This window comes from Meriones unguiculatus, chromosome 21, assembly GCF_030254825.1.
Source record: "Meriones unguiculatus strain TT.TT164.6M chromosome 21, Bangor_MerUng_6.1, whole genome shotgun sequence".
Classification (NCBI taxonomy): Eukaryota; Metazoa; Chordata; class Mammalia; order Rodentia; family Muridae; genus Meriones; species Meriones unguiculatus.
In genome coordinates, this window is record NC_083368.1 from 32959900 (window position 1) to 32978193 (window position 18294).

At 42.4% G+C, this 18294-nt stretch overlaps 1 protein-coding gene across 11 annotated transcripts in view; it reads left to right on the forward strand.

The window, feature by feature from the left end:
• The first annotated feature begins 9948 nt into the window (after positions 1-9948).
• Akap9 (A-kinase anchoring protein 9) overlaps positions 9949-18294 on the forward strand; it is a 131004-nt gene continuing 122658 nt past the window's right edge. For 10 of the 11 annotated variants that reach the window (XM_060374059.1, XM_060374057.1, XM_060374060.1 and 7 more), the window contains exon 1: positions 9951-10151. In XM_060374059.1, coding sequence (XP_060230042.1) covers positions 10104-10151 — 48 coding nt within the window. In that variant the 5' untranslated portion in view covers positions 9951-10103. Of the gene's footprint in view, positions 10152-18294 lie in introns of all 11 variants that reach the window. The other variant, XM_060374050.1, reaches the window with a different exon arrangement.

Here is an 18294-nt window from a genome sequence, read left to right on the forward strand (position 1 = left end):
GGAAGAGGGAGAAAACAGGGAACAGGACAGGAGCCTACCACAGAGGGCCTCTGAAAAGCTCTACCCAATTGGGTATCAAAGCAGATGCTGAGGCTCATAACCAAACTTTGGGCAGAATGCAGGGAATCTTATGAAAAAAGGGGGAGATAGAAAGATGTGGATGGGACAGGAGCTCCACAAGGAGAGCAACAGAACCAAAAAATCTGGGCCCAGAGGTCTTTTTGAGGACCATGCATGGAGATAACCTAGAACCCCTGCTCAGATGTAGCCCAAGGCAGTTCAATATCCAAGTGAGTTTCCTAGTATGGGGAACAGGGACTGTCTCAGTGGCTGGCTCTTTGATCACCTGCCCCTGATGGGGGAGCAGCCTTACCAGGCCATAGAGGAATACAGTGCAGCCAATCCTGATGAAAACTAATAGGCTAGGGAAGGGGAGGAAGACCTCCCCTCTCAGTGGACTTGGAGAGGGACATGGGAGGAGATGAGGGAGGGAGGGTAGGATTGGAAGGGGATAAGGGAGAGGTCTACAGCTGGGATACAAAGTGAATAAACTCTAATTAATATATTTTTTATAAAAAACTTAAAAAATTATGGAATGATTCACACACAGTAAAATGAACATATATTTTTCCTTTTATTGAAAATATATTTTTTTCTGACATAATATATCCTGATAATGGTTTCCCCTCCCTCTGTTTCTCCCAGTTCCTCCCCACCTCCTCTGACATTCATATCCACTCCCTTTCACTCTGTCATTAGAAGACAAACAGGCTTCTAAGGGATTATAATATAATATGATATGCTAAAACAAATATTATCACATCAAAGTTGGATAAAACAAATGAACATAAGAAAAAGAGCCAAGAGAAGGCTCAAGAAACAGAGACCCATTCTTTTGCACACTCAGTAATCTCATAAAAACACTAAACTGGAAGCCATAATATGTACACAGAGGACCTGTTCCAGACCTGGGCAGGCCCTGTGCATGCTGATTCTTTAACCATGTTGATTTAGAGGTCCTTGTTTTCTTGGTGTCCTCCATTCTCTTTGGCTCTTACCCTCTTTCTGCCTCCTCTTCTGCAGCATTCCCTGAGCTCTGGGCAGATGAATTTGATGGAGACATCCTATTTAGGGCTGAGTGTTCCAGGCTTTCTCTCTTTTTGTGTAATGTCTGGCCGTGGATCTCTATATTTGCTCCCATCTGTTCCAGGGGGAAGCTTTTCTGATGATGGCTGAGCAAGGCACTGATCTATGAGTATAGCAGAGTGTCATTAGGAGTCGTTTTATTATTTCACTGTTTTTGTTTCAGAACAATGGTATTTTGTTTTACTCTAGGGACCTGAGCTATCTAGTGTCAGGTTCTTGATCACCCAAGTAGTGTTGGGCATGGGTTCCATCTCACAGAGTAGGTCTTATATCAAGTCAAAGATTGGTTGGTTATTCCCACAAGCTTTGTGCCATGTAGGTGCGGGTGTATCTAGCAGACAGGACACCGTTGTCGAGCTAAGGTTTTGTGGCTGGCTTAGTGTTTACCATTCTCTTTTGTTAGCACTCAAAGTACCTTCCTATGTATGCACCACTTGACCTCTCCATTTTCAATGAGTTGTATAGGTGCTGTCTTCAGTACTGGGGACTTGCTTTCAGTTTGAGAAGAGCAACTGGGTTGTTTGGAGATTCCCATGAGACCTCTTTAGCAAATAACTTAATTAGATGTAACCCAGTTACAGTAGTGGAAGTTTCATGTGATAAGCGATGCCAGCGGGGACTCTGTCTCCCCCATTATTTGGTGGTTTTAGTTAGATCTCCATCATATATGTATGTATTTTAGGAAGCTTCTATTTTATTAGATTTCCATACTACTCAAATATCCTTTAATTTTAGCACCCTCTTACCAAAATGAATGTCTTAACTACACCCATCAGTGAGTATCAATAGAATGTACACATTAACGTAAACATCAGACAAACAACAAAAGAACATTTTTTTCCCTCTGAAATGTATAGAATATTATAGAACAGCGCATAGGCCATTGCCCCTGAAAGTTCAATCTTGATCTTTCATACTCAGTCCCTTCACTCAGCCCAGGAGCAACTGTAGTTCTGATGGACTATTCTCAGTGTTTCTAAAAGCTATATCAGACAGTATTCTCACTTGCCTGAATTATTTCCTCAACATAGTATTTTTGAGATTTTCCCAGGTCATGTGTGTCAATACTGTAAAATTGCTGAGTTGTATTGAATTGCCCAATGGAGGTACGAAAGCTTTTCCCAGACATCCCTAAATATGTAGTTGCATCTCGTGAGTCATATGTGATTACATGGCTGCTCTGCTGAAGGGAAGGCTGGGAACATGTCCGCCCTTCTAGCTTCTGCACTGGTGGGCAACAGGAAGCATTCTGTAGAAAGTGGCTTCTGTTCAGCCAAACCACACCATCCAAAAACAATGTCACACTTTTAAATTTTATGAAGAAATGTAGGTTTCATTCTTTATATAAAGGACTGTTGTGAATATGTTGTGGGTACTTTTTCTCCTGTCCCCAAGCTCCCAGAATAATGATTCATGAGACTCAAAATATTATTTACAAATACCTAGCATATAGCTAGGCTCTCCTCTGATTAGCTCATAACTTAATATAACCTATTTTACTAATTTACATTTTGCTATATGGCCGATTACCTCGGTTCAGGTACCATAAGATTGACTTCCCTGCATCTTGCCAGAAGAATCTCCTGTTCCTGACTCTATCCCAGAATTCTCTCTGCCTCCTGGATGTTCTACCTCCTATTTCCTGCCTAAGCTATAGGCCATCAGATTTATTATTGACAGGTGCTACATCCATACAATACACAAGATAGTCTCTCAACAAAGAACTGATTATCATATTTATATACCTATTTGAAATGTGCACATGTATATTTCAAGAAATACAAAATTTAATTTGAAATAAAGCAATAAAATATTTAAATATAGAATCATGAAGCTGTTCAGGTCAATATTAAATTATAAATAAAAAGCAAAAGAAATAGAAATATGACATTATTAAATATGTAATTGGAATGCAACTGTATTCTTTAAAACTGCAATTTGGTTACCACTAGACACATTTTATTAAATTAAATTTATAAAATGAGGACCTGGAGGTGACAGGAGCTTCACAAGAAGACCAACAGAGACAACTAACAAGGGCCCAGAGGGGCTTGCTGAGATTGAAGCAACAACCAAGGAACATGCACGAACTGGACCTAGGTCCCTACACAGACGTAACAGATGGGCAGCTTAGGCTTCGTGTGGGTCCTCTAGTAAGGGAAGTGGGGACTGAATTGCACATGGACTCAGTTGCCAGCTTTTTGATCATTTCTCCCTGATGAGACTGTCTTGCCAGGCCATAGAGGACGAGGACAAACTTAGCCCTGATGCAACTTGATGAGCTGGGGTGGATGGGAAATGGAGCTCCTCCTATCTGAAGAAAAGGGAGGAGGGAGAGAGGGATGGAGGAAGATATGGAGGGAGGGAAGGTGGAACTGGGCCTAACTCTATTCTGGTATCTTTTGTGGTCTTTGATGTATGCTGGCCTAAAATTCATGATCTTCCTATCTCAGCTTCATGGTATCTGAGGTTCCAGTCAGTACCACCATGCTCAGCCAAGAGTGAGCATGGAGACTACATACACAGTTCAGTTTGCAGTCTGTACATGTCAGCCATGAGGCACATGATGCTTTGATACTCGAGGCTGATGGGGATTCTGGACAGTGGATTCAGGTGCTTTAATCTGAGTATGACCCTTTTATCATAAACCTTCCTATCAGCCTTGTAACTAATGGTTTTAGCATCTACTAAGTCATGTTATCCATATGTCTTTAGGTTTTATCAATGACTCTCTATAAATTCTATCATTTCTTTTTCATTTTTCCTTAGTGTCTTTATACCATTATGTTGCTATACAATTGGATCTTTTTATTTCTTTTAAAAAATAGATTGTTTTCCATTTTCTTTTAATTTTGGCTTTTGGAAATAAAAATGTTTTATGACCTTCACAATGCTAAATTTTATTTCTAGTTTCTTAGATGAAACTATGTAGGGATAAATATTTTATATTTAAAAATATAAAAATTCTAATGTCATTCAGTGTACACAAGATGTATTCACTTGATTCCTTAAAAACTGAAAGAAAACATATACCCCAATCACCTTTGGCAATGTAAGATTTGTGCAAGGATGTGGTGTGCTGTGAGCTATTCCAAGATGTTATCTTTTGAGCTAGAGTTACCCCAGGTGCTTCCAAGGAGGAAGAAAACTCAGCAGGGCAGGCCTCATGGAAAAACTCTAATGACCTGAATTCTGTTAATATGTAAGACATGTAGGTTGCAAGAAGGAGGCTATGGGACTAGGTTTATACATTCCTCTTCAAATCAGAGCTAAAATTGGTTTGAATTTTGTGCTAGTCTAACTCGGGAGGGATGTGTCTTCATTGTGTGTCTTAATAGTTGTCTGAGCACTTGTAGCTCAGCAAGACTGACTTCACTCAAAACTGCCAGGAATGGCCAGCACAGTGGAGCTTGCCTGTAAACTCAGCATATGGGGAGGCAAAGGAAGGCAGATCTCTGAGTTTAAGGCCAACCTGGTCTGCAAAGCTAACTAAGGGTACATAGAGTAACCTTGTTTTTAAAAACCAAAACCAAAACCAAAACCAACCAACCAACCAAGACACCTGCCAGGAGCACCTACTAGCAATTTTCCTAGCAAGAGTAATAATACAAAACTCTGTTTAGAGTAAATGTATTTTGTCTTGAATATAAGGACTACATAGGCCTTTGTGACAACTCTTTGTGAGCTCACAGTTTACATGCTGCGACTACTTAGTGGCACAAAAGCCTCACAGATACGAATTTTATGTTCATATGATCTATTGGTCAGTAATTAACTGCACTCTCTTGGATTATTGGCCTATAATTACATCCGTTATAATAGCAGAACCTTAAATTTCTCTGATTTCATTTAGATTATAGGCCACTTTAAGTGATTATAGGTCAGTTTTATAAGTCATTGTTTGTTTTTTTTTTTTAAAGATTTATTTATTTATATAGTCCTCTGCCTGCATGTGTGCCCACATGCCAGAAGAGGACAGCAGATGTCATCATAGATGGTTGTCACCCACCACGTGGTTGCTGGAAACTGAACTCAGAGCCTCTGGAAGAACACTGAGCACTCTTAACCTCTGAGCCATCTCTCCAGCCCCAAGTCATTGTTTCAAAGGACTTTCACTTTGAAACTTATTTTATTGAACACATTTTGTAAATACACATTTAGTCCTTTAAAACTGCACTGTTGGGGCTGGAGGGGTGGCTCAGTGGGTAAAGAGACTGCCACGCAAGTGTGAGGAACAGAGTTTGTATCCCAGGCATGCTAACACTGAACAGCCACACCAACATGCTGGAACCCCAAGCTCAAGAGGCAGAGATGGGTGGGACCTGTGAAGCAAGCTGGCTAGCTAGTTTAGCTAAATTATCCAGGGCTTAGTTCCAGTGAGAGACCCCTGCCTCACTACAGAGGTGAAAAGTGAGCAAAGAATACACCCAAGGCTAACCTCTACCTTCCAGAAGCATGTGAACACACATTTGCCCTCCACACATGGAAAACATACATACACACAAGCACTCAGACCACACATATAACACCCCCCTTTAAATCCTGACGCTTTATTTTTGTTGTTGTTTGGAGACATAGCCCAGCTAAATAGAAAAGAAACTCAGATCAGATGCTTGGGCTCAGCACTACCTATGACTTCCATTACACAACCAGAGAAAGTTGTCGAGTGATTTAACAGCTCAAGCTTTCAGTTTCTATAAAAGGAGGTGTGAACCAATATTTTTATTTGTTTTATTTATCTGTACTCATGAAAATAACCATTGTTGGCTTTAATGTTTAATATCTTTACCTTCTGTTTTCTATAGATTAATTAGTTACCAAGAGTATCAGTCACTTTGGCAGTGTAAGTCCAACTTTGAGACATCGTCTATTTCTCACACTATATAAAATTTGTATATGCACAGGACACCATGAAGCTCCTGTCTTCACTAGTGTCTAGAGTAGAAGTCGTGATTGGAAAGATCTGGGGCTAGGATTTTATAACTGAAATTGATACATATGACAGAGGACCTTGAATAACTTGTAGGAACTTGAAGTTCTTTTCATGGGTATCACAAAAATCCATCATAGCTGGGTGTAATGGCACATGCCTATAATCCCAGCACTAAGGGAGGCAGAAACAGGAGGAGCTCTGTGAGTTCAAGGCCAGCGTGGTCTATGAAAAGAGTCCAGGACAGCCAGAGCTATATAGAAAAATCCTGTCTCAACAAACAAACAAACAAAAATATTTTCATAATGGAAAGATTTTGTGAAATTCGTAGTTTAGAAAACTAATCTGACAAAATAATAGGTACTGAATGCAACGGGGAGAGATAAAGTAGCTGTGCCAGCTTGGATTTTTCTCGATTTTTTTAAAATGCAAAATAACATAAATCTGGTTTTGTATGGTGGCTGTAGAAAAGGACACATAGGAAGAGATCAAGGGAACTTGAGAAAGCACAGCAGGAAGGGATCTGGTCATGGATGGTAGGAGAATGACGGATGAGGCTTTGGGACCAATGACGGATGAGGCTTTGGGACCTAGAAGGTCATTATGGGAAATGAGAAGCTCAGAAGTGTTGTCATCTGAAAGACAGGTAATGGCTCAATAGGAACCATAGCTGTCAACATCTTCCAAAGCTCCCTCTTTATTCATGAAGTTTGACACAGTGGTCAGTTAACTGCTCTTGTTTGCATGAAGTAAACCCCCTCAAAGTCTGGGGTGTTAGGGGCTTGGTTCCAAGCTACTGGAGTCAATCATGCGGTCTGTAGCTTAGTTTTATGTCAACTTGACATAAACTACAGTGATTTGGGAAAAGGGACTTTCAGTTGAGAAAAATGTATTCATAAGATTGGCCTCCAGGCAAGTCTGGCAGGTATTGTCTTGGCTAATGATTGATGCAGGAGGGCCTAGCTCACTCTGGGGAGTACCACCCTGGGCATGTGTTCCTGAGTTGTAAAGAAAGCCGGCTGATCCATACATGGCGTTGCAAGTTACCTAGCAAGTTCATGGAACCTTCAATGTCTGTGTTAAGTTATCCTGTCCAGAATGAAATTCTCCCCCTCCTTTAAATTTGTCTTCCTCCATCTCAACCTTGCTGCTCCTTTTGTCTCAAACCTCACAATCAATCCTGTGATATTAGTTCTATTCCCAGAACATATACAGGATCTGATCTTGTATTATTGCCTCTGCTGCTACTGTCCTATGGTCCAAACTTTCATAATCTCATGTCTGAATTATTGTAATTGTAACTGAATTTTTAGGGCAAAGTGGCTACCTGTCCTGAGATGATAGAGAGATGAATAATGGAGAAAAGGAAATTTCAACAATGTGTTTTAGAAAGAACAACTGACCATAGGGTCCAGTGATGTCAAGTTCATCTTCCAGGGTACTGACATGAGCTTTAGGTTTTAATGGGGGCAAGGGGAAACAGATATGCAAAATCAGCACTGATCAAGGTATGGTTTTCTTGAGCATTGTCTCAGTTCTGGTTCTGAAACATGACCCAAAGGAGTTCTTGTTACTCTTGGAAAGAACAGATTGCTAAGAGATGATTTCTTGTGCTCCATGATATAACCTCAGTGCTGGGAATAACTGCCCTCATCCTCGACATAGTTTGCCTAAGAGGATCTGCTGTTCCTGGAATCCATGATAATTTCATGTTTCAGACAATCGCTGACCTTCTGGAGAATCTGGAATAGGGCATTATATAAAGCTAGGATGCCTTATTTAGTCTTATCTTTGTGCCTTTAGCCTTGAAGGGAAATAATAGATTAGGTACGACTAGTTTCTTGATAGACATCCCCCCCCCCAAAAAAAAGTGGAGCTGCCTGCAGCTTGTGTGATGAAGGCTTCTTAGCAGAAGCAGCTTCTAACAGCAACAGCCAAACCAACCCCTCACCCTAGCTTCTTTGCAGAGTAGCCAGATATTCAATAGCATAGAGCAGAACACTCATCTGCTAATACCTTCCCAGTGGCCGCTGGTCTTACTCAGAGAAAAGGGAGAAGTTCTTACAAGGGCCTTCAGAATCTGAGTCTGGCCTTCTGTCGTCACCCTGATTTCATTTCTAATCTCTTTTTCATCCATTCCATTCTTAATTAATTGGCCACCATTGTGTCCTGCTCTCCCTTTAGCACACCACACGTTTTTTAGTCTGCTGCTGACCTCATTCACTCCCAGCTCACCATCTCCATCTTTTTCAAGCCTTTACTGAAATACTATATTCCCAGGAAAGGACCTGAGTGAAGAATAAATTATATGAATAAATAAATTGTATTACATGGCGACATGATTGAACAGGTGTCCTAAGAGACAGCAGTAATTCCATGGACTTGCCCTTCTGATAGATGTTATTACACAGCTATGTTATTGAGCATCCTTTATATCTGAATATTTAGGTTTGATAATTACTAAAGGGAAATGCAGAAATAATCTTGCAACTTTAGCAGGAGATCTTGAACATCTTTAGTTACAAAGATTGAACCGGTTACAAAAAGAGTTGACCTCCTGAGCCACTGAGAGCAGAGTCCATTACAAACAGGAAATCTATCAGACAGCCTGGGTTTCCTCCGCCTAGGCAATCAGATCGACAGATAATCAATTACCCAATACAGACAATTTAGAACTTAGACTTAGATCTACACAGGGTGATGGGTGACTGTGAAAATCATTCCTCTCCCCATCCCCTCTCTTTTCATTTCTTTCATTCCCATGGTGAGGTATCTAATCTCACATTCAAAATTCTAGTTGAGATAACAGGGCAACATAGACTTCATTGTTTTAAGTTGGCACAATTACGTTTGACATATAGGCATTTCTAAATTACAGGTACTGGAAACATCTTTGGTATCTGATAGACATAAGGTTTTTAGTTTCCCCCTTTTAATGTGTATTTCCACTAGCACTACTTCTGTGATTAAATTACTTTAGTTTTTACTTGCTAATTTTTCAGTCTAACCTGTGTTAAAACAAAGAAACGATGATTCCGAGCCATTAAAATGGTTCACTCCATGAATGGATTTGAGGTGCAGGAGAGGGTAAAGAGGTGGTGAAGGAGAAGAAAGAGAGGACTGCCAGAGCAGATGGGGGAGGAAAGACAGTAATATTCAAATTTTAAGGACGGCTCAATTCAATCTAACAAGTTTATTGGGCATAAAGTATACTAGCCACGTCAAGTAAAGAAATTGAACGGACAAAGGTTTGGGCGTTTTCGCACGCCAGCAACAGTCCTAAACATTTAACAGCTCATCCAAAGACTCCAGGTAAATAAGAGAAGCATGCTGCTTTAAGGCCATTTACGTTCGAAAGTTAGCGCAGACTGGCTTTGTTACGAACTCGGATTCCGAATTCGAGCTCCTTAGGAACACAGTTGCCAAGGAGAATCCCCTCGAAGGAGTCATTTCGAGGAACAAAGAGTTGGGAGAAGCGACTGACTGCAGTAGCAGTTCTAACAACGCGGCTCGATAGAGAAAGACAGTGTTTGGGAGGGAGTCTGTGGGGACCAGGAAGGACTAGGTGAGGAGGGGGATAAGGAAGGAGCAGGCGGGGTTGGGGGGCTCGGGGACCTTCCCCAGAGGGAGGCCTCGCCCGCGCCCTTCCCACCGCGGCTTCCCGTCGCCAGACCGCCGCTGCTCGGGAACCTGGAAGCGCCCCGCCGTCTGCTAGAGGCACCGACTCCCGGGAGGGCAGGGCGCCTGGCCCCGGGCCCCGATCCCGGCGACCCCGGCGGGCCCGGGCGGGCACACGCACCTGCCAGGCCACTGCCGCGGCTGCGCCGCCCTTCGCCCGTCCGCCCCGCCCTCCGCCGTGTGTTTACGTGGAGACGAAGATGGCGGCGGTGACGGCGGGGCCCGTGCGGCCCGGCACGAGTCGCCAGTGAGCGCCTCCCGGGTCCCGAGTGGCCGCGGAGCCGCGTCCGCCTCCTGGCCTGAACAGATCTTTCCTCTCCACCCAGCCCCGGCCTGCCCCGCGGACGCCATGGAGGACGAGGAGAGACGGAGGAAGGTCGAAGCCGGCAGGGCGAAGGTAGGAGCCCGGCGGCCGCGGGCCGCGGCGGGAGGCGGTGACCCCGGGGCGGGGGCGGAGGGGGGAGCGCGGCCCGCGGGGTCGGCGGCGGGGGGCCGGGGCCGGGGCGGAGCCGCCCCTCTGGCTGCAGCCGGAGACCTGGCGACTGCAGGGCGCCTCACACAGCCCTGCGTACACGCCTGGCTGGAAACTGCTGAGGGATCGCCCTGACAGCCTCCACCCTTTCACTTTCCGAAGGAGTTTTGGGAGTCGTTCAGGCTTTGTGCTAGCCGGAGTGGGTGTCTGAGGGTTTCTTTATTCTGAGGGACACCCGTGCTCCGGCCGCCAGCCTGCCTTCCTAAAGTGTCACGCTGGCACTCCTGGGTGTGTGTGATTGGCCTGTGACAGCTGCCTCGGCGGTGGCTTGCGTGTGCCACAAGTGCCAGCTGTGAACTTGACTGTAGGGGCGTTTTTTAAAGAAGGGATTCATCTGTGTGTGCTGCAGCTCGTTGTCATGACACGCGCTTTTGTAGCGCGTGGAATGGAACTTCTGAGCATCGAAAGATTCCATAAACTAAACAATGCCTATAGAATTGCCGTTTTAAATTAGGTATTTGGTGAGTTCGATTTTGTGTGGGCAGGCGGGTATGACAAGACAGGTAAACAATCCAGAATTATAGGTAGGTATCCTTCAGTGGGGCTTCTTGAATAAATTGACGCTGTTATGAATTGTGTAGAATGCTTTCTTTCTAAAATTACCTGTTTGAGCTTACCTTTTGACCTCCTTACTCCCCAAAATGAAGTTACCGTTAAGATCGTATGTTGTCTTTTTTAGACCTAATTGTTAGCAGTCATACATGGGGACAATTAAGTTGTTTTAAACTGTTCTCCCTATTGTCCTGGCTGGTTTTATGTCAGCTTCACACAAGCTAGAATTACCTGAGAAGAGGGAACCTTAATTGAGACAATGCCTCCAGGAAGAGCCCTCTATGGGGAAGCCTGTAGGGCATTTTCTTAATGAGTGATGGATGTGGGAAGGCCCCGCCCATTGTATGTATTGCTAGTGTGGGCTGGTGGTCCTGGGTTCTATAGGAAAGGAGGCTGAGCGCCTCAAGGAGCAAGCCAGTAAGTTCACCCCTCCATCATCAGTTTCTCCCTTCAAGCTCCTGCCCTGCTTAAGTTATTGATGGTGGCGTGTGAAAGGGAAGTGTAAACTAAATAAACCCTTTCCTCTCCAGATTGCTTTTCATGGTGTTTCATCATAGCACCAGCAACCCTAACTAAGACACCTATCTTCCTGTTCTCTTCTCTCAGGTTAACAAAGGGAAGCAGGTCTCTAAGTGAAGGGCCACACCGCAGAGATAACAGGGGTGCACGCTCAGCATTAGTTTGTTAAAGATGCGCTGTAGTTAACCATCTATTTCTAGAGTACAGTGACTTGAGTTTCCCATAAGCTCCCTCTATGCAAGGTCAAGGTTTAAATGTGTCTGTGTGGCATTCTATGAATGGAGGAAAAATGGAATCAGCATTTTCAGAGGCCCAGCGTTTACCATTGTGCACCTGGAAGAACGAGCAAGCCCAGTCCATTGAAGGACATGGAGGTGTAGTGTGTGTTCCTTCCAGACATCGAGGCTCTGATTAGATGGTAGTTTTTCTTTCCTTACCCTCTTTCCTCCCCCTCTTTCTCTTTTAGCAGAGTCTTAGGCTATAGTCCAGGTTAGCCTAGACCTCAGTGTAGTCCAAGCATGCTTCAGACTCAATGGCAATCTTGCCTCAGCCTCCGAAGTGCTATACTTACGGGTATGAGCCACTATGTCTATATAAGACAGATGTTTTATTTACTACTTCATAATTTCTGCTGCCTTCCTCGAAATATATTCGGTACTAAACATGTGTGAGGCAGTCCTGTTAAGCTTTGTTTAGCTTCAGTCGACCTGTGTTATGAAATAAATGGCTACCAGTGAATACTTCATTTATCTTTAAAATAAAATTCAAATTTGTTTTTTGTGCATGTTTCTTTCTTTCAAAATGCCACCTTTAGGGGTTGGGGAGATGATTCAGTGTGTAAAAATGCTTGCTGTGCAAGGATGAGGACTGGGGTTCATATTTCCAGCACCCACACAAACAAAGCTGGACACGGTGGCCTGCCTCTGTAACCCAGTGTTTGGGAGACAGTGGCAGACAGATCGCCAGGACTTCCTGTCTAGCCCTCTAAAAGAGCTTGAGACCCTGTCTCAAAGAATAAAAACCAAGGTTGAAAGTAATAAGGGACACCAGCCTCAGACTTCTACAAACTCAGGCCTGTGCTCCCACACACGACACACAGTTCTGCTTTTAGGGTAACAGTCTCTCTATTTTAAAATTAGTATTTTATCTAAACTGTAACTTTTTTTCTAGAATTGAACCTACTTTTCCCAGTGAGGGATATATCCATGAGGGTTATAAGCAGCTCTAGTTATGCAACATACAAACATTGAGATAGCCGATGAAGACTACATAAAGAGAATAATTTTCTAAGTTATATGATGGAATATTACGCAGCCATTACATTTGTAGAGCCTGAAAGGAGCATGGGCAGTAAGGTACAGCCTGTGTCTTCAAAACCATCACATGAATTTTTCATCTGTGTGAACATGTTGCTTTTAATTAGAAATTAAAAAGCCTGATTAGGAATTGAAAAGCTGTTAGCCAGTGGCTGGGGTTGTAGCTCTGATGCAGCTCAAAGCTCTGGATTCAGCTACATTGTGAACATTTAAAAACTAATTACTTGGCAAACCTGTATTTGGAGTCCTTATGAATGGCAGGAATTGAAATGCGATGATAGTCTGCTCTCTGTGGGCAGGTAGATACTGGGTAATAAGTTAGTGAGGGTGTTGTGCTGTAGGGCCTAGGGTGATTTATTGTTCATATTTTGGTAACATGGTTTAAATACTGTTCATTTCCTGTAGCATTATACAAAGAGACTCTTTATTGTTCTGTTAATGCAGCTTATAATTATCTATCAGATACTTATTCCATAAATACTTGCTTATTGAATGACCAGAATGAGAAATTAGTCCTCTATGCGTGCTTCTTTGTAAGTATGGCTATCACTTAGTAATTTAGAACTCTTAGAAGTTGTTCATTGCAAGCATAAGAAAAGAACATGTAAAATAATTTTTCCAAAATCTATCTAGAAGCCTGGCTCTCCATATTTCTTATTAATTGGACTTAAATATTGTCTTTTATAACTTATTTTCACAAACCACAATTCTTAAATCTTTTCTTGGTAATTGACTAGTAAGTTGTTGCATTGAAAATTTTTATTTATCTAGAACACATAAATGATCATTTTAAAAATAGTTTGTCATGTATATATTATAGCATATTTTATGAAATCTTTTATACCAACCTAAATTCAGTACAAGAGAATAAATTATGGTATATGTAGTTCAAAATAATTGTACAAAAACTTTGAGTTGGGAAAATGGCCACCTCTAGTGCCAGGTTAAAGAGGTGGCTGGCTGACCAACTCAGCTACCACCCAGGCTGAGACCCAGGGCTTTGAGTTGGCCGCCCCAACATCTACATCATCTGTGAACCGCTGGAGCATGTGAAAGGGCCAGTCCTACAGATCCAAACCTGCAGGATCTCCACGACACACGACATCAACAGGGGATTCTAGAGGGGTCCAGATGAGGATGAGGATCCGGTATTGATGGTGTCACAGAAGCCAGAGACCTCGAACCAGACCATTGACCCACTGCAGTGAACACTGGCAAGTAAAGATGTGTGGACTAAAGGTGTAATGTAGTACACGCTGTGACATTACTACAGCTTGCACACGAGATTTTTTGTTTTTTTTTTTTGTTTTTTTTATTTTTATGGGGAGAGGTTGTGAGGACAGCTACGAGAGGATGGGGAGATGAGTGGGATTGGGGTGCATGATGTGAAACTCAGAAAGAATCAATTAAAAGTTTTCAAAAATGTTATTTCCCCAAAGGTTTGGTGTACAAACTGGTACATGGAGATGTGAAAACTAATTGCAGTAGTAAACATTACTGGATTAAGAAACCCGTAGGGTGGTCATGAAGGTATTTCCTGAGAGGTGTTGCCCCTGGGGAAGGCCCATCCTGACTGAGTGGCAGCACCCCACAGACTGGGCTCTCACCTGGCTAGGAAGGGAGAGGGTAGAAGGCGAGAGCAGTGACTTTCCCCCTTCTCTGCCTCCTGTTTGGAGCCGTGGGCCAGCCATCCTGGCTCCCACGCTTTCCCCAGTGAAGGATGTTTTCCTTTGAACTGTGAGATGACATAAACCCTTCCTCCCTTAGGTTGTTCTTCTCAGGTATTTGTTTACAGTAACAAGAAAAGCAAGGAGCATGGAAGATTCCCCCGGGGGGGGGGGGGGGGGACACACACTGAAGGCTCATGGAGCTGCAATCCCAAGCCATCTCTCCAGCCCCCAAATATTGGTTATGATTTGGAAAATAATTTCAAATACCATTTTTAAAAATAATAAAACCTAATCAAATATAGTGTAGTGTGTGCTCCCTGACACAAATATCACACTGAAGAACATGGGAGTGTAACTAGGGCTCCAACTGTAGTCTGGTCCTGGTCCTGTAACACTTACTCTGCATTGCTTGTATTGTACAGTTGACATTCTCGATTATTAGGCATTTGTGGCTTTTTTTTTTTTTTTTTTTTTTTTTTTTTTTTTTTGGCAAAGCATTATGTAGCCCAGGCTGGCCTTGAACTCCAGCTCCTCATGGCTTCTGCCTCCAGCAACTACACATGTAAACTTTCTGGCCCTGTGGGTCTTCTTTCCCCTTTTGTCTGTCTTATCCTTTGTCCTTGCTGACAGTTGTCATTTCTATGGACCTGGTCAGCTGGCCTTGTTCCTTTCGTTTGGCTTTTCTCCTAATTTGTGGTTTTAAATTTGCAGTGATTGAGGAATCCAGAAACTGGGGTAACTAGACTAGTTTGTGAAAATTCCAAAGAGAACAGAGCCCAATAGAACAGTTTTCCACCAGCTGAGTTTTTACTTCTTGCTTGTCTTTGTGTTTGCTATAGGATCCTCAGTATTGCTATTGTAAAAAGCCTGTTCCTTGAAAAGAAAAGACATTACTGGATTATTAAGTATTTTCAGACTCAGGACAGCCCTGTTTACTATGAAAGGATCCGTAATGTCACTACAAAGGCCCCCCTGTGTTGAACCAAACGTTTCCGCTCCATTTTAAATGACTTAATTTTTCCAAGTAAAATTCCTTGGAAATTTCCTGTTATATAAAGAGTATTACAACACAATTACAACTTTAAATCATGTTTAGGATTTTTTTTTAACTTTTAGTCCATACAGCACAATTTTTAAAATGAAAGTTTCATACCAGCTACCCAGTACTTTATATAATTGAGATTATCTAGTGAATTAGTTAAAATTCTTGTGCTTCATTCGGTAACCAGTAGTTATGAATTTTATGTGTTCACCAAGCATTTGCAGTTTGAGGAGTAGGACCAGTTACATGCAAAAGTGTTTCGTGTAAGTTAGTGGTTTATTGATAACCAGGCTTTCCCCTTTCTGAGCAGTTGCCTTTTGCATTTTCATGCACACTTCTTCAGAGCTAAGAACACCCCTGTCTTCTCTTTTCTTTAGGTGTGACAGAGTATATCTAGTCTGGCTTTCTCAGTAGTGCAGCAGTTTGATGCCTCCAACATTCACACAGCATGCAGACCAAGAATTCAGATGTAACTCGTTATCTTTAGGTTTCACTGAAATGAACGAAACTACATTTAGAAATAGCATGTGGAAGAAAGAACAGGCCGGATAGGCGTCTTCAAGATGTAAGGTCTCTGGAGTAAACCCCTCAAATGGCAGAGCACAGAGGTGAAAACACCCAAGGAAAAGATGCTATTGTCTGATTTGTCCCATTCCTGTCATAGTCCTTTTTTTGTTGTCCTTCCTCTATCAGTGGCACTGAAGGACAGTCAGACAACATGCATTCAAGGGGCTAGACTGCGACAAGAGTATTTTAAAACAATGCCCTGTGTGAAGATATTTTTAAGATTCATTTATTTGAATAGGTGTGTATGAATGTTTTTCCTACACGTATGTATTGCACATTATTGCCTGGAGCCCCTGGAGTTCAGGAGAGAGAGTTGGGTCTAGAACTAGAACTAGAGTTATGGATGGTTGTAAGCCGCCAATGAGGGTGCTGGGAACCAAAATAAGGTTTCTGCAAGAACAAGTGCTCTTACCTGCTGAGTCATCATTCCAGCCCCAAATATCATTACTTCTATAAAGAAAAATGGCTCTAGCCAAAGAGCAAAACTGACACATAGCATTCATGAAGTGTACAGTCCTGAAATTTCAGTGAGCTTCTGATGTGGCAGTGAAAAAAGTAATCTGTAAAGAACTGGTAAGCATATCATATTTGTTTTGCAACAATAGTCTTCTAAAATTAAAATTTGGAATCCTTTTCAATTGATTAGCATCCCCTTGAAAACTTTAATTTTGTTGTTACTGTTTTTTCAAAACAGGGTTTCTCTGTGAGGTCTTGGCTATACTAGAACTCAGTCTGTAGACTAGGCTGGCCATGAACTCAGAGATCTGCCTGCCTCTGCCTTCCAAGTGCTGGGTTTAAAGGTGTACACCACGACTGCCTGGCTAAAACTTTAACTTTTTAAACTTGGAAAAATGGCTGAAATTTTGACAGTCTGTTATAAAGGGTGTATGTATGTGTATGTGTGGGGTCTGGTCTGGTCTGTGTGTGGGGGGGGGTATCTGTGGAGAGGGAGAGAATCTTATAAGGACAGTGCTGTACTCTCGCTTAGTAGAAAAGGCCCAAGGACTTTGGAGACTTTTATTCCCTCACTTGTTTTAAACGCCTACAACTGCAGGTATGGACTTTGACTTAGCAAGCATTTATTCAAATGACTGCAGGCTCTGCGGCTCGCTGCCTGTGAGAACAGTCCTGCTACAGCGCGCGGCTCACGAGCCTGTGCTTTGAAGGCATTGGTAAAGTAACAGTAGCAAAGTTCTGAATCCTCTTGCGGCTGGATAGGAAAGCCATCGTTCATATGGATGTACGAGAGTACCTGATCATCTCTTTGTCGTGTATACCCAGGAGTGAGACTGCTGGTCACGTGCTGATCGTCTTGATGTTTCTCAGAACTCCGCAAGTCATTTTGCACAGTAGCTGTACTGTTCTACATTCCTGTTTACAGTGTCTAAGAATTCACCTTCTCCTCGTCTCACCAAATGGCTGTCTTTCTAAGTTATTAGAAACAGCCCACATAGATGCAGAGTGGATTGGTTTAGTGCAGCATTTCCCAGTTGCTAATGATGAAGAGCATCTTTTCATGGGCTTTTTTGGCCACTTGTGGATCGTTAGAAAAATATTTATAGTATTTTGTCGACATTTAAAAATGTTTTATCAACTTATTTTATGTATTATAAAATTCTGTGTTCCTCCTCCATGCCGCAGCATGCATGTGTGTGTGTGTGTGTGTGTGTGTGTGTGTGTGCGCGCGCGCGCACGCGTGCACACACACATACATTCCAGTGGAGTTACCTGTCTGGGCTTATACAGTTGAAACTGTTGCTTCCCATAAATAAGGTTCTTGGTGAATAGATTGGAGCCTGATGTTGAACTTCAGTTTTTTTTGTGTCCAGTGACTTCATTCCACAGTCAGCTGTTTCACAAGTGCATTCAGTGGTCAAGCGGGCACCTGTTGGCTTTTGGCTTAGTCATTGTTCTCTGTATCTACCATGGGAACACATTTCATTTTGAGTCACAAAAATGCCTTTTTAAAAATTTATATATATGAACCTGATAGACCTGTAGGTATGATTCACCAATGGAAAATATTTTTGTTATAATATTGACTCCTCTTAAAAAATAATTCTATGGTAGTGGTCACTAAAATATAACCCAAAGCACTTGATGCCTATTTAGACACAGTTCAAAAGCTTTGTTTACTTTGTATGTGGGCTAATAGATTCAAAAGTGCAAAATATTCAGAATGTCCAGAAATTAGCATTGTTCCAGGAGTGGTTCTGTGAGGTTATTGAAATCCGTAGTTCGTTTTATACTCTGTAGCATTAAATTATTCCTTTTGTTCATGAGCAGTGTGATTTTTGTTTCCAGTTAGTTCATGGCTGTGATTCCTTCTATGCATTGCTGTT